Genomic DNA, 20,838 nt, shown 5'->3' on the forward strand with positions numbered 1-20,838 from the left:
ATTGCAGGAGTGCTGTTTTTGGTTCTGAGCTCCCCAGTGCACAAGAGACATAACAATACCAGGGAGAGCTCAGCAAAGAGCCAGAAAGATTACAAAGCAACTACAGCATTTCTCCTATGAGGAAGGGCTGAGAGCTGGAACTGTTCAACTTGGAAAAGAGAAGGCTTAGGGGAATCTTACCAATGTCTATAAATACCTAAAGCAAGAGTGCAAAGAAGACGGGCTCCTTTCATTTGTACCATGACAGGAGATACTGGGCACAGAGTGAAACACAGGAGGCTCCATCTGAACATCAGAAACACTTCTTTACTGGTATCCAAGCACTGGCAGAGGTTGCCCAGAGAAGAAGTGGACCTTCACTTCTTGGAGATCATCAGAAGCTGTCTGGATATGGTGACAGGCAACAAGCTCAATGTGGTTTTGCTTGAGCAGAGGAGCTGAACTACATGACCTCTAGAGGTCCCTTCCAACCACAGCCAGTGTATGATTTTGTGACAGCACTGATAAAGACAGTGAGCTAGCAAACTTGAATGTAAAATTAAGGCAGAAGAAGTAATCTGCAAAATCTCTGCACCAGAGTTAAGTTAGCAGAGGTAATCAGAACCCACAGAGCTGCATTTTAAGTGTTGCAGCAGGATGAAATATGTAAAAAATCTGCAAACACATTCTTAACCTCTGCAAACCCAGCACATAAAATATTGCTTTAACTTCTGTAACATTGCTTTAGCCTTGAAGTCGAGTCTTTGCCCATTTTCTTGGATTGCAGCTCTAAGCCACCTCCATAGCCAGATAAAATATTCTGTAAGATAGGAAAATGCAGTGGTCAATAAATATCACTATTCAGTGTCCAGGAACCACTCTAACCTGAAATCTGATCTTTCACATTCTCTTAAATTCATATTAATACGTTAAAGACTGTATATTTAATGTAGCGGACTTCAATAAATTATCAGCACATTTTGAACACCTTTCTTTTCAAAACTTTTGAGTGTGCAGCAAAAAGGAAATTTTTGGTCAAGGCATAACTAGTCAAGGCTAGGAACGAGTATTTTATGGACTTGCTGTGTGCTTCAGTCCTGTTGGACTCACCTGCCATACCCTTGTGCAGTTTAGAAGATATCTTCTTGCCTTAATCTTCCACAGAATCAAGCTTTCAGACTTGTAAGCTACTATCATTCTCATCACCACCCATCAGTAGTGTGTGAATACACTTGAAAACATGAGACTAGGTCCAGTCATTACAGACAACAGCAAAGTACAGCTTAACAACTGCAGCCCAACTGGAAACCATTTACTGACTGCCTTACCCATCACAGGGACACAGCTGCTGTGCAGTAACATCCTGAGCCTTGGTCCATCGTAGTCTGCATCTGCAACCCTTTTCAAACTGCCTGGAATAACCCTCCAGCTTGTACATAAAAGGTATTAAAGCAATTAGGCTGCACAGTGGTTCAGATATTGTGTCTTTGATGAACATGGTGGAATAATGTAAGAAATTGAACAGATTAGTTTTAGAGATAGACAGCTATGGTTAAGGTTTAGCAGAGCAAGGCTAGAATACGGCTCCTGTGACTGCTGGGTGAGCAAAGGAAACAGAACAGAGATTTTCTAGATCAGTTTGATTCAGATTCAACCACCTTGGCAGACAGAGGTCCAACCTAGAGATGAGCAGCAGTAAGAGCAAGTCTTCCCTGTCTTCCCTTCTCTTACTCTCCAGCTCTTCAGTTCACCACCTAGCAGGAGGAAGTGTCTGCAAGGGTCAGTGAGGACAAACACATAGTTCAAAAACATCCAAACAGCCTCTACACCAGAGATCTTTGCATATGAAGACAGCATTGAAAAGCCAGTGGAACACAATAAGCAGTAGAATACCAAAGGTCTTAACTGCACAGGGTCCTCTCCTGTGTGATGAGCCTCAGAGAGGCAGCCAGAGTGACAACAGTTATACACAACTACTTACCTGCAGAAGGCAGCATCCTCAGTCCCACTGGAAGCAAGATAAGCCCCTTAACAAGCCTGCTGTTTAAGTTTTCCTGAGCTGCTGTCTAGTGTGATAAATTGGATAGGGGAGAAGTTTTTAAACTAAACCCCCAAGAGCTTTAAGAAAGCTTAAAGAAACGAGGACAGCCTTGCAGAGACCACAAGCACTGCTGGCTGGACATTCACCATCAAGGTGAAATCACTAGCAATCAAGAAAAATGTTTCCTCAAATTCAAACACTCTCTGTGAAAAGGAAGCAGGAGACCTTCTCAATTCATCCACAATCAACACATTTTGCTGTTTTACAGATCTTTAATATCAGTAATGTAGGAAGTGACACCTCGGTGCACAAAGCACAGAGACTGTAGTTTCAGAGGTTCTCCCATTTCAGACACAGAAAGAAAACACCAGGAAGAACATGCAATCAAACAATGATCAACTCTAGATACATCATGATGTGGTCCAAAAATACACATTGAAACAATTAACCAAATTACTGCAAACATAGCTTCTCTGAGTAAGGTTAAGATATTGCATTTGTAGTGTCTCCATCCAGCTTTGCTTCAGCGAACCAGTGGAGCCTGCTTGAGTGAGATGAGGACTGAACGCATGCGGGACACATCTTTTGCCTGCTTACTAGACTTGGGATTAAAGTCACAGAGCTGAGCCACACGTTCCCACTCAGTGCCCGGAAAAACTTCTTCTGCATCATTCACAAAGGCTTCTTCAGCTGCCCTAAAAGCAATGCAATGCACCTCGTGTTAATGCCCAGCATGTAAGGCACTCCTTCCCTCCTACAGGATGCAGTTTCTTCCAGCATGTTTTGTAAGGAATGTGACCTGACAGCTGCTTGTGGACATTATGGCCACATAAGCTCCCACTGCCCCAATCCTGGAGATGGAATAGATTGCAGTAGTATGCTATGCACAAGCAGTGCAGAGGATCGCGGAGGATTGTGTAAAATGTTGGAATACAGGTGTTTGGTTTTAAGAATACTTATTGAGTCTTTGCCTAAGGAGTCACCACACAAGCTTCCAGGAAGTAAGGCACTTCTATGTAGGCATTTTATTTATGGCGAAATGCCCAGGTCTTAACTAGTTAAGCCTCTGCCACTTGATGGCTTATACTGGACATTTGCCAACTGGAAATTTACAACTGCCTGCAAGCATGTCTTTAACAAATGCCATTTGAGGATTTAAATCAGCCCCAAGGCCTACAGGCCATCATAAAACTATCTGCTGATGATTCCCAATGCTGTAGTGAAGCAGCATGAATCATAAGGAATTTAAGGCAGGAATCCCATGCTTGTGAGTGCAATAGACTACAGCGTATCTTGGCAGAGGAGATGACTTGTTTGAGGCTCCCTCACAGAACAAACATATTTCCCCTGGTCTCATCCTAAGGATACTCTAAGAAGGTTTTGTACATTATATACTGGATAGTGCCAGTGGCTTTCCAGCTGTATTATTTTGGCTTTTCTATGCTGCCAATAGCATTGCTTCAATGCAGGGATAACACTCCAGCATCTAGTTTACATGAGCTGTGGGGCCCTGGTAGCTGCCTGAGTGCGGAAGCAGTAAGCACCAAGAGATCAAACCAAATCCATCTACAACAACAAGCAGTACAGAGAAAGCAGTGAAAATGACTCTCTCATGAGGGTTCAGCACTATTCACAGGGATGATAAGGTTACAGACACCACTGAAGACAAGGATCACTACAACACTGCTACTTTATGTGACATGACACTTTTAAGGGGCAGTGAAGATTTTTTTACTTAACTGTTCTAGGCTGTAGCAAGGATGATTTATGTTTGTGCTTAAAGGTGAAGAGAAGAAAAGAAACAAGGAGAGAAAGTTTAAGTCAGATATAGAAAATGAGAATGAGTTTAATGCAGATGATTAGCTGGCTGAACATGCACTAGTAGCTTAGCCTACATTCAGGAAACAGGCAGCCAGTTTTATTAGGCAGCACTTACACTGCACATATGCATTGGACATATAACAATAAGAGTTTTATTGAAAAAATTCTAACAAAACCAACTCCAGGAGATTTCAGAAAAGTTAAACACCACCTGTAAATCCATCATTTCACAAGTCTTGGTTTACATCTCCCTACAGTTAGCTGTGAATTTCACACCAAACCTTCAAGATTAATGCATTCAAAGCCACAACACGGCTCACCAGTACACCTTCTAAAGGTGTCACCTTAGAATCTGTGACATGTCCATCTTTCAATTCAAGTCTACAAATTAAGGGAAGAAATTAAAATACATGAACAAGCCAATGAACATTGCAATCCTTCTACCCCTCAGAAACTAGCATACTCACTGGGGCTTGAAAGTCACAGCTCTGTTGTCACTGACCTATTAGCCTGGCAAAACATCTACACTGCTCCTCATGTCTTCCCAGCAGTCTACACTCATCTCCCCCAATGCCACCTTCTTGTACTTTCCATCTGTTCTCTAACAGCCTCCTATTTCTACATGCATGCGCATTTTCTACCCTGATTCATGTCAGGCAATGACCTTCTGCTTTCCTTGGCTTGTGAACCTTTATGTGCAAGCATTGCTTAAGTATTTTTCTGACACGTAGGCAAAGCAGGTCACTGCCTATTACTCAGTTAAACACTGCTTCTCTGTGGAAGGACTAAATACAGCACCCATGTGAAACTGCAGGCACTAACCCACACCCCCAACAAAGCATCTCACTAAGCAATGTTCACTGGCCTGGAAACAACTGTAAACCCTTAGGTCTAAAGAGTACTGAAGTCATTACCATAATTCCAGTGCTATGTACACTACATGACTTAATCTGAAAGTGCTAGGATTTGTGCAGTGCATACAGGAGAACTGCACTTAATACTCCAGACCAGAAGTGGTCCAAAAAGTAAATATTCAGAAGGCACCTTCAGACATCCAGCACTATTTCTAATCCTGCTTATTATCGTGTTGACTAGCAAACAGAATTAGTAGTTAAGCAACATACACATAACCAATCACGTCAGCGAAGGGTTGTTTGTAGAAAGCTTCATCTGCCACCCTAGGTAGCAAGTAGTCCAACAGGCAGGCAAGCAGGCAGGAGAAAAGAGATAAGGATGAGAAGTACGGAACACAGCTGCAGGCAGTTTTAACAAGCACATTAACCTTGCATCACCTCGACTTACTGTAACAGGAAAGCAGTTACCACATGGAATGGATCAATCAAGCCATTGGTCAGAGGGGCAACACGGAAATTCTGCTATATCCTAGAAGTTTGGGTCTGCTAGTCTGAGGACTAGAGCCCCAATGTTAGCATTAAACTACTCCCAGAGGACAGAAACTACCATCAGGCAAGAGATCTCACCAGGGTGATAAGAATGCCAACACTTCTGTGCAACACCTATTTAATGAGCCCTGCTTCAGACCCCATATCCTGCACTCAAACACTGGCCACAATAAAGCTATAAGGGTATCATGAATTCTGGCCACCAACTAGGACACTACTAATCCTGTTTCCCTTTCTCCACCAAAAGGTAGTGAATTCCTCAGTGAATGGAAGTGGCAAATCCACAATTCTGAAATTTAGAAAGAAGAGTAGTCTACCTAGAATTTTATTTTAAAAAGACAAACCTGATGGCCATTTTGATAAGAAAAGCAGTCTTTCAAAAAAACAAACTAACAAAAAAACACCAACAAAATGAACAAAGCAGCAGTTCATCTTGAACCCTGTGAGTTTCCAAAATACAAAGCAGTCTTGATGATTACCTGCACAAAATGAAGTGGAGATTTAAGAAGCGGTAAGTCAGTTCTATCACTTTTACCATCACCTAGCTTGAAGTCAAAATTCCACAGGGAAGTTCTAAGAAAGTGTAAGACCTTACTATTCCAGTTATCCAGTAATCACTTTCTACCACAGGACCAATAATTAGACCATTCAAACCACCACAGACACAGTCAGCATTTAGTTTTTCACTAGTAGAACTAAGTCATGTTATTTCTGAACTGCTTCCAAGCAGCAAAAGATTTTAAGATATTTAAGGAAATGACCTGCAGCAAAGATTAACTAGAATGCCACTTCCATGTGTTCTAAAGTAAGCAAGTAAAAATGGCAGTCTCAGGGTAGGTAACTGCAGACATTGAAGGCCTGTGCACTGGGAGCATGACAAGAAGCAAGTAGAGTAAAATATTTTCTGGCCATGTTCAACCTTCACATCCTAAGGAATCTTCAGTAATACCTGATCATCATCTTAATGCTTCCTGGATATTTAATCTAGATTATCTAAGGAAAAAAAGTAGGTAGTAGGAGTGTTTACTTTAATTATCTGAAGGACTATTGCCTTAGGACATAGAAGTATTCTAACCTCCCTTCCCAATTATTTTCATAACTCTCCTGATGGCTGGAAAAACTTTACCTGTTACTGGCTTTTGTTTTCTCGAGCTTTTCATCTTGCCTTGCATACCACTCTTCCAACTCTTTTATTGCTTTCTCTTTCCATTCTGCCTCCTGCTTCCGTGAGTTTGCATCTGAAGATTTAAGAATTGCTTTGTCAGTCACGTTTGTATTCAAATGCATCTTGCAAACATTTCAGCTGATAGCTCAGGGTGTACTTTAGTGCAGACAGTTGCTTCATCAACTCAGGTAAGGGTTAGGAGATTTCCTGATTTACACTATGAGAACTCTAAATACTACGAACATTCAAAGGATTCCTGTGCTGAGTAACTGGGACAGTCCACTTCAGTTTAGAATAGGCATTTTGCAGAGTAGTTCAGATTCAGTAAATCTGTAGGTCTGCAAACTGCTCAAACCAGCAATAGTCACCTTGCTATGCCAGTGCCAGAACAAGCTTAGAAAAGCCTCTCTGCTTGAACCAAGTGAAGGAACCTGGCACTCCACATACTTTTACACACAGCCTCCAGTTCAGGACAACCTCATCTGCTGTAACTAGTACAAAAGAGGAGTAAAACAGTCAACTCTATCCAGAATTACATTTTACAGGTTTTGTCCTAACAATTTCAAGCAAAGGCTCCCCCACCACATAAGTCGGAAGCACACCAGTTTGTAGTCCCTTAGACACTGTCTATGGGCAGGTACCACTGCATTTGATAGCTGTATTTAGTTTAGTTAATAATCCATTACTTTCTTAATTTAGTAATTAGATTAAGATCCATGTGACAACAGATGGCCTCAGTAATTACAAAATGAAAAATCTTTATCCTTTGAGATAAACTACTATTGACTGCAGTATTTATTATCATCAAAGCTTAAAAAACCTTTTCATTTTCTGTCAGCTTATCTGTAAGTAAAGGTTCAGAAAGCCACTTGCTTGCTGACTCCCACACCAGTCTTAACTCTGCTTACTAGAAGACTTATCCAGGCTTGCTCCTTGAACTCAGGAAGCATGTTAAGACTCTGAAGAGGCAGTGTCATGGTTCAGAATTCTACTGCTTAAGGATCATAGAATGGCTTCAGTTGGAAGAGGCCTTTAAAATCACGTAGTTCCACCTCCTTTGCTGTGGGCAGAGACACCTTTCATTAGTCCAGACTGCTCAAAAACCCCATTCAGCCTGGGATGGAGCATCCACAGCTTCTCTGGGCAGCCTGTGCCAGTGCCTCATCACCCTCACCATAAAGAATTTTTTCCTAACGACTAATCCAAATCTACCCTCTTTCATTTTAAAGCCATTACCCCTTGTAAACTACACACCCTTGTAAAAATTCCCTCTCCAGCTCTTCTGTAGATCCCCTTGAGGTACTGGAAGGCAGCTCTAAGGTTACCCCAGAGCCTTCTCTTCTCCAGGTAGAACACCCTGGCCTCTCTCAGCCTGAGAGAAGCTGACATTAGGTTAGTCAACAAATACCATGCTTACCAAGTTGCTCCAGGCGCTCCTTTTGCTCCTCTCTCCACTTACGAATACTTTCCGGTTCTGACTGCAGTCGGTCTGCTTGGGAGATGGCAGAGTAGCAGTCTGTGGGACCATTACTCTCCTTGGAGAAAAGGAATAGTAAAGTCATTTGTGCATAACAAGCTATTTCAGATAACTGACTGCCAGCTATATAAAATTAAACTCTATTTGAACTGAGCCAATTCATCTGATGTTATAATGCATTTTCACCATTAAAAACATCTTACTAAAAATTACAGCAGAATCAAAGGGAATTAACACAGGGTTTCCTCCAGAAATCAGAGATCAAACAAAAATTCAAGACAACTGGAAATACAATTGTCACAAAAACTTAGTGCCAGAGCACTAAGCCTGCAGAACACAGAAGACAATGCCTAGCACCTCACTACACAGCTATAGGCAGATGTTCTCTGAGTTCATCTCACGATAAATATTTGCTGTGAAAGCAATTTTCTCTATGGCTTTGTGCACAGAAGTACAAAACATTCTTTGCAGCTTATTTGTCTACTTCAATAGATATTACCATACCACATTACAAAATTTGGATCACTGTATGCCACTTATAACACAAGAGGCATTTCAATATTTAATCATCGGAACAGTGAGAGTACTAGTATCCTTTTCACAATGAAAGACTTGAAATGAATAGGACTAACATTAATACACCAGATTTACAAAGCTAATGAATATTGTGGTATTTGCTACAGAAGATGCTCTAAGTTTTAACAGCTTTTATTGCTTCATCCTACCCCAAACAGAGTTAAGAAACACCACTTCTAAGAGTACCAGGGCGATTGCAGCTGACCACAGATTTGCCTGTACCTTGCCCCTCTCTGGACCTCCTGTAGCCTTCAATGAAAAAGTAATGCAAAGAGAAAAGGCTAGGGTGGTGCAACAGCACCAGGTTTCACATTTCATCCAAAGCAAAATCAACTGGCCAGCTGCAGGGCCAGCTAGTTACAGATAACTAACACCTAAGTTATGTATAGCCCATTCAGTCTCTTCTTTCTGATTAAGAGGAAGCTCTGTCAACAAAATCAACTGATCTCTTAGAACTCCAAATACAACATCAAGGTATCTAAAGAGGGAAATCTACCTTCTGTTGTACAAGGAAGCACAAAGGGCCTGTAAAATACAGATTGTCCCATCTATCTCACAGTAATGCTGAGGATACAAGAATGTCAGCAGCAATAAAAGCTGTTTGTGTCTCCACAAAGCTCAGCAGTCTCTTAAAACTCTAAGAAGTACATTGCTCACATGTTGCTTCCTTCCCAAGCATTCATTTAATCAGGCTAACGAGCCAACTGTGACACCAGGCAATGAGGATGCCATGGACAAACTGGTGTGAAATTCAGTCACAACAAAGTGTTTGCCTTAGCGTGCCTCATTCCACCCTGACACCAATAAAGCAGGTATCTCCTCCTTTTGTCATTACCATGGCTGTCTAACATGCTTTCACACTGTGATTGAGCTTTTTAGCCATCAGCTTAATTTCATGCAACTTCATGTCTTCATGTCAGTAAGAAATGTATGTTTTCAGGCCATTCCTTGTAAGACTATTTTGATAAGAAAACCAGGATGCATGAATTATCTTTAAAGGGCAAGCAAATCTGAAAACTCTTCTTTAAACTAGGTGATCAGAGCACACTTTCAGCTTAGCAGCCAATGCAAGTCAATGTAAAGTTGTATCACAGAGCCTAACAGTCAGCTTTACAGTGCTTATGTACTGTTAAGCCACATTTCAAAACGAACTGCTGCTTTAAGTGGCATCTAAGTTCAGAGGATGGGCATAATTGAGAAGACTGATAACTCCATTAGATGAGCTACCAGTATAGAAGACCATCCTCATACGAGACAAAATTACTTTAAAGACAAGAAATAGGAAGTATTAGTCTATATTAAGGTAAAGTTGTCAGAGTTCTAAGTACAGAATACTTCTATCTTACCTGATAGACATCCCCATTAACCACTCCATCAACAGCATCTGTAAAGAGGTGATTTGTTTAGTCATTTGAGAAAGATAGAACAGCCAGAGTTACTGATTTCTGTAACTTATATAGAAAGCTTTACTAGAGGAGGTAATATGTAGGAGTTGTGAAAGTGGATGTTACTTGATACCCTGCAGGGACACTTCCTTGTCCCTGCACTTTTTTGGACAGGCATGAAAAACAAAGTCAGCCACCGTTCTGCAGAACCAGAAATACAAGGTCATTTTTTCATCATGAGATCCTGCTTCTAACAACATACAAAGCAGAGCTGATACTGATGAGAAGCTGCTACAGACTGTGTTTCTAAAGCTACTCCCACTCTGTCCTCCCTCTCTTAGAAGCTGACTACTATACAACCGTTTTGAAGTTAAGAAGGATGACTACCAGTTTTTTGTGTCTACCTGGAAGATTAACAATGCTGCAGCCAACAACTGGTAATTCTTATCCTAGTGTTGTTATCTCCTAATTAACTCAAAGATGGAGCTAACGTTCCTAGCAAAGTCACCTTTCTGCTACCATCTGTGATTACATGCTTGAGAGCTCCTTCTTCAGTTGCAGCATTATTATCTCTAAAGGGATAGTGGCAATACAGCCGTAGGGAACAAATAATAACATAAATAAAACAAATAATAAAATAATAAAAAAGTTTGTGAGTCAAACTTTTAAGTTTTTTGAAACTATTTATATCTCTGGACTATACATAACAGACCAAGATTTTCAGGACAGGATTTTTTTGCTTAATCTCAGCAGGGCATCTCTCTGGAGCAATGCCACTTAACATCTGTCTGTGTGCTATACCAACTAGTCATGTTACTCATACCACCATGGATAAATCTCTCACACAAAAGTGTTTCCACCATAATACACCCCTCAGTAAGAGAAGTGACTGTACCAAAGAGTAAGCAGAAAAATCTTATCAAAAGGTTATTTTCCACCCCCTTCTTAAAAACTGATAGCTGACTGACCCAAAACTCAGCAAGTTACACTGCTGTATCCTCTTGTTTGTGGCTAGGTATGCACCAGTCTCATAGCTCTAGAGAATGGCACATAGGAAGTTCCTCAAACTCCTTTATCAGTGAACTAGGCAAGTGTTTTAGGTCTTTATCTCTGAGTCCTGAAAAGAAATTATTAACTGTGTTATGTAGAGGACCGTAAATTCATCAGTTCAAGAACAGTAATTAAGTTGGAGGACACTAGTGCCCAAGAACATAGTTACTAACTTTTGCATGGGAAGACTCAAATTAAGAAAAAATAGCTTTTTAGTTATGAGAAACTGATATTTTATAACTAGATTCCCATAACTGAAAGATGGTTGCTACTTTGTCAGATTGCTACTCCTCTGCAAGGTACAGGAGGCCTTCACAAAGACTAAAGTCACCCACTGGGCCAAAGGGCTCATAAATCTTGAGGATGCTTCCAAGAACAGTGATAATATGATTTTCTTGTCACACCATTGACAAGAAAACACATTCATTATGGTCTTCACTATCCAGGCTGGCAGGTAAAAGGAACAACATAATTGTTTAAGGCTGTGCCTGAGATGAAACACATAGGTTTGTCCAAGGGCCATTTTTCTACACAGAAACAGACACTAACAGACACTGAACTAAGTGTTTCCAGAGGGCACCCAGATTAGAAGCATTATCAGGATTACAACAAATTTCCCATCTGTTCTGAGCTCCCTAGAACTTGCAATTAAGCTGCAGAGTCAGCATGCTGACTGAGCTTATCACAAGCAGAAGAGGAAGCAGAACTGTACCAGCATGCTGTCATATGCCAATATGAGTGTCCTAACTGGAACAAGACCAATAGTCAAGCATTTCTTCATTTCAGCTCTCCAGTCTTCATGCTTGTATAATTAAGTATCAAGTATAGAAAAACTACCTGTCTGTCAGCCTTCACATCAGTAATCAGTGCTAGCTGTGTATCAGGCTTTTCTGTTCACAGAAACTTGCAATTTCATAACCTTCCCACAGAAAAAGCTTAAATACTGATAGCGCCATCATAACATTTTTAGCAGCCATGAACAATGAGACCCCTCTAAAGTCTTCAGAATCCATCCAGTTCTATCAAAGTATTGCATCTCCTGAAGTTAAAATCCACATATTTAGAACCATCTCAGTTAGCAATGATCCATACTCCTTGTTGTTTGCTTTTGAACTTAAGATAAACTCTTGCAATGAACGCACATAAACATCTACAGTTCTGCAACACGTGCTGACAATATGGTAATAATGAACATTCATACAGCAACACAGATACTTTTTAGAGTCTGGGAGAGTCTGGAGAGGATAAGTCATATCAGCTGCCTCGCATTCACAGGAGATACAACACCCAAGCTTGCCAGAAATAGAAAGCTCGCATTAATGCCCTCCACATTTACTACAGCTTACAAAAGAAAAGGCTGGGTAGTTGGAAGATAAATACAAAACCCATTTTTTCACTTCCTAGAAGTCCTAGAAGTGAATATATGGCCTCAGAGGTTTATCACAATGATGATCACCTATTCTGAAGGCTGCTTCTGTCATTATTACCATTCAGTACCAGCTGGACTAAAAAGAAGTCAGCTTAGCCTTGTTCACCAGCCTCTCTAAAGTCTTATTCTCAATGCAAAAGACAACTCTGATCTCAAATGTCAGAGGCAGGAGTTTGCAGTACACTGAAACATTTTTCTGATATTCTTTTAAAGTAGAAGTATTTTTTATGAGTTACCTTCAGCATCTCTTTTAAGTAATAAGTACTCGCAGTACAGCTACATTCAATGTGCTAACAGCTCTAGCTAAAGCGACAGAAGAACATAAAGTTTCATATATTCTGACATAAAGTTAAGTAACTTCACCACTCAAGGCCTAGTTTACCATCCTTTTTCTTTCAGGCACAGTCATGTTTTCCTTCTACCTACCTCTAACCCATAACATGATAAGAAAGAATCTTTCACAAAACTTTTGTTTACATAGTTATGCAAGAACCTAAAGAAGAAACAATTTTTCTAGCCAAAACTCATTCTCGTGCCTGTGTGTAAAATAAAGGCAAGCAGCTCAGGAAGAGTGCTTCTTTCCAGTGTTTTAGTTTAATCTGCTGTCCTATCAAAATCCATTAGTTCCCTCATTTTCAATATAATCAATAGGCTAGAATTAAAACACACCTGCAATAACACTGTGCTGCAACAGGTTCTATAATTTTCCAATATAACAGCTTCTGGAATTTCCACCTTCTGTACATTTCCACTAGTATTCTCTTGAAAAGAAAACAATACAGATTTTTCTGTCCTGACTTCATAATAATACAGAATCACTAACACAAGCTAGACAGATATCATTCCTCTATCATGCTTTTCTCAGTGCTGTCTTATGGGGCTCTGAAGCCTCAGATGTTGATTGCATAGCAAAACTCAGATCAATAGGTGTTCAAACAATTAAGAAAAAAAATCAATTGTCACAGACAAGAACTCTTTCTGTCTGTGGTGCTAACTACAGAGACGGGAGGAATCAATTCTTTCCTAAACTATTTTGAAGCAAATTTATACTCAGTTCCTGACTCAGTTCCTGAAAGGCTATTAAATGAAATACCTAGACAAACCACCAGACACAATTCATTTTCTTAATTGCTAGAGGCTCATGAACATCTTTTGAAGACAGAGAAACATAGTTCAGCCATATAAAGTTCATCAGTCATATAATTAAGTTCATATAAAACTTACAGAGTGTGAAAATGTGAAAGCAATGTTTGAGACTAGTCAGCCTGCATTAAACTTGTGTATTTGCACACTTGTTAACATACATAACTGCTTGCCTTTGAATGAAATGCCCCACAAGAAGCTGCTCGACAAACTGCCATGATTTGTATTGGCTTAGAGGATCTAGAAACCACACATTTCCCCTTGAACACTTTCTTGCTCAGAGAACACAGTAAGTGAACCAATACAGCTTCAAGACATCCTATTGTCAGAATCCCACTGCAAATACATGGACATTGATTCATCACTGAAAAAGAAATGTCATAAGACATCACGTTTACCCATACCTAAGCAACAGCATTGTATTACTTGATTTATGCAGTACTCTCTGCCTTCTGAAGCAGGCATTATTCACCTTCCAAGGGAAATAAGATTAGGTTTTTGCAAGCTCAGGCAGCTTGAATGACATAGCTGTTTACATAATGAATGGCCTACTGGATCAGGCCTGGATCAGTATTGCCACCCTGATCATGGCAACATGAAATTATGCTGTGTGAGAGGCACAAGCCTGGCAACGTTCCACCATTCCCCCATACTCACCCAGTATCCACCATTACAACAATTAACAGAATTCCCAAAACTGATATTTTCAATTCATGAAGCTCACTTCTGTCCATATATTTGTCTAATCATTTACCAAGAGACTGAAATGGAAAGGCTGTTGATGAAACACTATAATTCTCAAAAGTGTATTTCAAGAAGCTGCTGACTGCTGGTCACTATATCTGAACTTAAGATCTTCAAACTTCAGTTGGGAGCTGCCCAAGTCCTTACTTTTTTTCCCAGTATTTAGAAAGAACTTATCCAACAGACCTGTAAATAAGGAGTTCAAAAAAGGTTACGGTTAAAAAAAGTAAATCCACAAATCCCCGGTCATGATGCTTAAGGATTTACATAAGAACTTGCATTGTTTCAAGACGAAATTTGCATTCACCTATTCAATTACAGAAGAGTTTAATGAGCTAATATGCCAGAGACTAAAACTGTCTGATATTTATTAAGGTACTGATCAGATGATAAGAAATGTCTAACATAAATGGAACAAAAGTCATTAGATTATTTGTCACCATGCCTGAACCAGTACATTTTGCATGGCTGAAGTCTGTGCTTTTCAACATGGAGAGAGAGTGTACAGGCTCTGACAGTCAATAAAGATCAATTTTTGTTATGTTTTGGTTTTTTTTGTTAAAAAACAGGACCACTAAAAGTCCACAAGCATCATCTACCACACCTATTTAACAGGCCAGAACATAAATGCAATCCCAGTGTATAAAAGAAAGCAAAATGACATACAGTTCCTGCTTACATTTCCCAGATCTTTAGATCGTATTATCGTATTTATTATTTTATTAACTTCTTCCTAAAGTTCTCCAATAACCCTTTTTCACTTCATGACAAGTGAACTTACATGACTTGAGAAAAAGAGCTTGAAAGACAGTTTAAGAACTATTTTTAAATATCAAGCCAATCTAGAAGCATTGAACAAATCAACATTTTAACAATAAAACACTTTGCAATAGTCAGCACTACGTGTATGTAGAGAATATACTCTTCTAGTTGTTCTAGTACATTGTGGGAAAAGTCAGTGATAGATTTTTTTCCCAAGAAAATTAGTTTTCAAACAGCCACTTTAATGTTCCAGAGTCTGTTTGGAACATAAAGCCCATTTAAGGCAAGATATCAGTCTAAGCCTTCTGAAAGTAAGAAGGGAAGTGACCATTGTGGCTGTTTCTGCACTATACATAGAATACGGAAGTCAAATTATGTATGATACCAAAACAGGATGGTGTTCTGATAACAATTATCCTCAAGTTCTTGTGCTGGGCAAAATAGTCTCCAGTAAATACCGTTTTTTCAGGAGTATGTGATCCATATGTTTTGGACTTTATGAGTGAGCTGATGTTAAGGGCAGTGCTACCTCTAAATAAGCACCAGAAGGTCTCCATTACCCAGTTTATCTAGGTGAGTTTTATTCACTGAGATACTACAAACCTGCCCCCTCATACGTAAGATACACCAGTAATTTCTGAAACCAGGTTGCAGAATGAAGACTTAATTCTAAAGATATTTTGACAGTGAACTGGGGAGCAGTTCAACTTAGTCAGAAGGAGAGTGGCATCCTACTGCAGACAAACGGATGTCACATGAGAGCAAATATGTCCCTGTGGCTCTGGTGACAAGTAGCAGAAAAGTCTTCTGAGAGTGTTGTAACATCAACCCCTTTCCACTCGGGCTTTAGATAAAACCTTTCATAAGGAGAAGTGCTTATTTTGGACTACTTTAGCCACCATCAGGCTACAACCCACACTCCTCAACACACAGTTCCCACCCTTCCCCAAACGCGGGTTCTGCAGTGTCGGGTTTGCTACATTCAGTACAAAGGTTACCAAGGAACAAAGGCTAAAGGTTTAGTAAAATTAAACATTAGCTTAACTGCTCTTATGCTTAAAGACTAAGATCACCCCCGCCGAAGACAGAAACTCAAGTGGCGGATTTATCCAGCTTCCAGAAGCCTTCCTTCAGACAGGCTCCTGGATTAGCCGAGATCAGCGCCGCTCGCATTAGGACACGGGCACTCCTCAGGCATCTTCAGGGGACACCGGCCGTACCCGAGGGAGCAGGGAGGGCGCTCCCCTGGTGGCACCGCGTACCCAGGATGGCTCTGACCCACCCCAGGACCACCCCCGGGCAGCGGGGCCCGCTCGGGGCAGGGTCCCGCCGGGGCCGGCACCGCCCCCGCCCCGCCCCGAGGGTCCGGGGCAGCCGGGACCCCTCAGCCCCAGCCCCGAGGGTCAGGGGGAGCCGGGACCTTTCAGCTCCGAGGGTCAGGGGGAGCCGGGACCCCTCAGCCCCAGCCCCGAGGGTACAGGAGACCCGGGACCCCTCAGCCCCACCCCGCCCGCCGCCCCCGCAGGGCGTACCCGCGCCGAGGCCCTCGGGACCCTGCAGCGCCTCGGGCACCTCGCCGTTCTCCAGGATGTCGTAGCCCTCGTCGTTCTCGATGCCCGCGATCTCGTTCTCCTGCTGCGCCAGGAAAGCGGCGGCGGGATCCTCCTCGCTACTGTCGGGCATCCCGTTGCCGGCGGGCGGCTGCTGCGGCTGCTGGGCACCGAAGAGCTCCATGTCCGCCATGGGTGAAGGTGGGCAGGCGGCTGCGGCTCCGCACCGCGCCTACGCCGGGCGGCAGCGCGGAAGGGGCGGGGCCGCCCAGCCTGCGCCAATGAGCGCCGAGCACAGCCCGCCTCGCCCAATCAGCGAACGGCTGTGGTGGGGCCTGCGGAACGCGAGGCAATCAACGCCCAGAGAGGAGCGAGCGGGCGGGGCGCGGCGCGGCCGCGGTGCCCGGACAGCCGGGAGGTACCGGCGGGGTCCGGTCCGCCGGGATCCGCTCCATCGGGATCCGCTCCCGCGGGATCGGCTCCATCGGGATCGGCTCCATCGGGATCGGCTCCATCGGGATCGGCTCCATCGGGGTCCGGTCCATCGGGATCCGCTCCTGCGGGCTCCGCTCCATCGGGATCCGCTCCCGCGGGATCGGCTCCATCGGGATCCGCTCCATCGGGATCCGCTCCCGCGGGATCGGCTCCTGAGGGATCTACCCCCGAGGGATCCGCTCCATCGGGGTCCGCTCCATCGGGGTCCGCTCCCGCGGGATCGGCTCCTGAGGGATCGGCTCCATCGGGGTCCGCTCCATCGGGGTCCGCTCCATCGGGATCCGCTCCATCGGGATCCGCTCCTGCGGGATCCGCTCCATCGGGATCCGCTCCATCGGGATCCGCTCCATCGGGATCCGTTCCATCGGGGTCCGCTCTATCGGGATCCGCTCCTGCGGGATCCGCTCCTGCGGGATCCGCTCCATCGGGATCCGCTCCTTCGGGATCCGCTCCATCGGGATCCGCTCTATCGGGATCCGCTCCTGCGGGCTCCGCTCCATCGGGATCCGCTCCCGCGGGATCCGCTCCTGCGGGCTCCGCTCCCACGGGATCGGCTCCATTGGGATCCGCTCCCACTGGATCGGCTCCCGCGGGATCGGCTCCATCGGGATCCACCCCCGAGGGATCCGCTCCTGCGGGCTCCGCTCCATCGGGATCCGCTCCCACGGGATCAGCTCCCGCGGGGTCCGCTCTATTGGGGTCCGCTCCCGCGGGATCCGCTCCCGCGGGATCCGCTCCCGCGGGATCCGCTCCCGAGGGATCGGCTCCTTCGGGATCCGCTCCTGCGGGGTCCGCTCCATCGGGCTCCGCTCCCGCGGGATCCCCTCCATCGGGATCGGCTCCATTGGGGTCCGCTCCATCGGGATCTGCTAAATCGGGATCCGCTCCCGCGGGATCGGCTCCATCGGGATCCGCTCCCCCTGGGTGTGCTCCCGCAGGATCCGCTCCATCGGGATCGGCTCCTGCGGGATCCGCTCCCTGTGGGTCCACTCCCTCTAGGTCCACTCCATCGGGATCCTCTCCCTCGGGCTGTGGCTGGACCGGGGACGCCTCTGCCAGCCTGCCAAAGCACAGGCACTCCGCTGGGACCATCAGCAATTTAGAGACAAATTCGACTCCTCAGAATACATCCAAAATATCGGTTGTGTGAGAAAAAGAAATCATTGTTCCCTGCGTCAGACGCTCTTTGTGTCTGACACAGGAAGCTTAAGTCACAGAAGCACAGAAGGTGTTGGTAGGGACCACAGTGTGTCACCTGGTTCAACCTCCTTGCTTAAGCAGGGTCGTCCCAAAGCATTTGGCACAGGATTGTGTTTATATGGTTTGTGAATATCTCCAGTGAGGGAGACTTCACACTATCTCTGGACAATCTGTTCCAATGCTCAGTCAAACACACAGTAAAGCTCTTTCTCATGTTCAAGTGGAATTTACTGTGCATCAGTTTTTGGCAGTTGTCTTGTGTCCTAGCAGCTGGCACCACCAAGAAGAGCCTGGCTCCATGCTCTTGACACCTCTGACTTTAGATATTTATACACATTAATGAGGTCAATGTAACTTCAGGAAGCATTTGTTCTATTGATCATGTGTTGACAAAATGTTCATTGGAAGGGCAGTGATTTCTGATTCAATTTTTTTGACAGTTACTTTCATAATGTTCCTGTATCTGTCTTACAACACAGATAGAATCATACAATTGTAGAATGTTAAGGGATTAGAATGGACTAAGATATCATCTAGTCCCAGCCACTGCTGCCTTGGGCAAGGACATCTTCCACTAGAGCAGATTGTTCCAGGCCTTATCCAACCTGGCTTAAACACTGCCAGGTTTAGGACATGCACTACCTCCCTGGGCAGCCTGTTCAAGTGTCTCCCTGCCAGTAGACTAAATAATGTCTTCCTAATATGTTACCTGTTCCAGTTTAGACCCATTACCCCTCACCCTGACACTACAGTTCCTGACACTGACTCCCTCTCCAGTTTCCCTGTAGTACCCTTCAGATAGTGGGAGGTTGCACAACCTTTTCTTCTCCACAATGAACACACCCAGCTTCCTCAGTCTGTTAGTTTAGGGGTGGTGCTCCAGTCCTCTTACCAACATCATAACCTCCTCTGGTCTTGCTCCAACAGTTCCACGTCTTTCTTACACTGAGGGCATTGGAACAGTGTGCAGTACTCCAGGTGGGGTCCCACATGAGGAGAGAGAGGGACAATCACCTCCTTTGACTTGCTGGCCATGCACGTAGGTTATTGGCATAGCAGAGAGGGAGGGGAAAATATTTCTGTAAAAAAGGAGAAAGTGACACTGGCAACCCTCGGGCTGGTGCAGTTGCTACAAGAAGTACTTGTTTAATTCCGTTTACATGTTGCCTATAAGTCTGTGTGTATCTTTAATGAAATATTAGAGGTAATGCCATCCAGGTTTATGTTACAGTCCCACACAAAGGTTAAGACATATTTCAGAAGGAGGCCAAATTCAGAGAAAAATTTAACTCTGAAAGACAGTTGTTTCCCATGTTAATTTAATGGGAGAGATAAATCACATGCTCAGTTACACTTTTTCCCCCATCAATATAATTTGCTAGAGGAAAAAAGGACAAGTAAATTCCTGTAGTATGGCAGAGAGCTCCCTTCACCACATTTAGTCAAATAAAACATGTGCCTAGTTTTTCCTATGAAAACTCAGAATATGGTATGGCAGGAGGCTAGACTTTCCTGTATTTAGTCTCTCACAGAAAAACAGCAAGGTTATTTATTTTAAATAATCTCCAGCTGCCATGGGAAAGCTAAAGAATTAAAAACGGTAGCAGTAAGCAAGCCCATAAATCACAACAGGAGACGATAAAAATGAAATGTCATCATGAAGGGTATGCCACGCTCTCACAGAAACTTGCTGACTTTGTTCCACAAGTTCTTCTAAAAAGATACTCCCACATTCATTTTCATTACTCTTCTTTCCTTATATGTAATAAAGGAATATTGCAATACTTCCCTTTAACTATGACTAGTGAATGTTGGATGACTGTCTAGTTAATTTCCTTTTTTTTTTTTGCATTTCCACTGCCTCTTAGCCCTTTGGGGGATTTCTTGTGGCACAAACACAAGTAGGACATTGTGATTTAAAATGAAAAGCAAATCCAGTTACTTGCTTGTCTAAAAATAGCAGAATGGGGATTAAGGAATATGAAATATAAGCAGAATAGCAATTTTTCAAATGGCCCAAGAAAATTATTTTCTGTGTTCTATCAGAATGAGTAACTGAATGTTACTGCTTTAGGTGAATAGGAAAATACAGTGAGCCATTAGATCTGTTCTGATGATGAATTCAAACATTTTTATGTTATCTATTATTCAGATGCACTATGAAGTGTTCTTGCACTAACAAAGCTATTATTACTTTTCTGCTTTTTTACCCTGTATAAGAAGTCAAGATACCTCCTTTTCCAAAGGCAGGTGTTACCCCTTAGAGAGTAGAACAAAACATAAGAGTAGCGTACCCTTTGTTATTCATCCATAGTGGTTTGTTGATATGTCTGTCACACTGAGGAGAAGAGTTTATTACAGAAATATTACAGAATAAACCCTTATAGAAATATAAAAAGGCAAAAAAATACAAAGGAGTGTCAGGATTGTTCTGCTTCTCTCAATTCTTTAAAAAATTACAAAATATAATTCCAGTTTCTATATATACTGAGATTTGGTTCAGAAGTAGTATAAAAAATGTTTTTGAGAATTTATGAAAATATGGGTTCACAATTCTGCACTTTCAACATTAAGAAAGTAATTGCAACAGGATAGTGGGATTTCTCTGACTCTTTCAC

At 43.0% G+C, this 20,838-nt stretch overlaps 1 protein-coding gene across 4 annotated transcripts; it reads right to left on the reverse strand.

The window, feature by feature from the left end:
* Window positions 1–2,272: 2,272 nt before the first annotated feature.
* Window positions 2,273–16,791, reverse strand: CLTA (clathrin light chain A). 4 transcript variants are annotated; one of them, NM_001245712.2, is given in 7 exon segments: window positions 2,273–2,715; window positions 3,761–3,796; window positions 4,966–5,019; window positions 6,371–6,482; window positions 7,827–7,944; window positions 9,809–9,846; window positions 16,508–16,759. In NM_001245712.2, coding segments are annotated over 7 exon segments (741 nt in total). In that variant the 5' UTR covers window positions 16,719–16,759; the 3' UTR covers window positions 2,273–2,543.
* Between the last annotated feature and the right edge of the window lie 4,047 nt (window positions 16,792–20,838).

The sequence above is a fragment of the Taeniopygia guttata genome, chromosome Z (genome assembly GCF_048771995.1).
Source record: "Taeniopygia guttata chromosome Z, bTaeGut7.mat, whole genome shotgun sequence".
Classification (NCBI taxonomy): domain Eukaryota; kingdom Metazoa; phylum Chordata; class Aves; order Passeriformes; family Estrildidae; genus Taeniopygia; species Taeniopygia guttata.

Excerpts from the sequence above, each read along its gene's own strand:
- CLTA (XM_012577357.5), bottom strand. The coding sequence starts at position 16,718 with ATGGCGGACATGGAGCTCTTCGGTGCCCAGCAGCCGCAGCAGCCGCCC. Across the intron at positions 6,483-7,826 it reads GGAGCGCCTGGAGCAACTTG|ATGCAAACTCACGGAAGCAG; the intron begins GTAAGCATGGTA and ends TTAAATCTTCAG. Across the intron at positions 2,716-4,965 it reads GCTGACGTGATTGGTTATGT|GGCAGCTGAAGAAGCCTTTG; the intron begins GTATGTTGCTTA and ends CATTGCTTTTAG.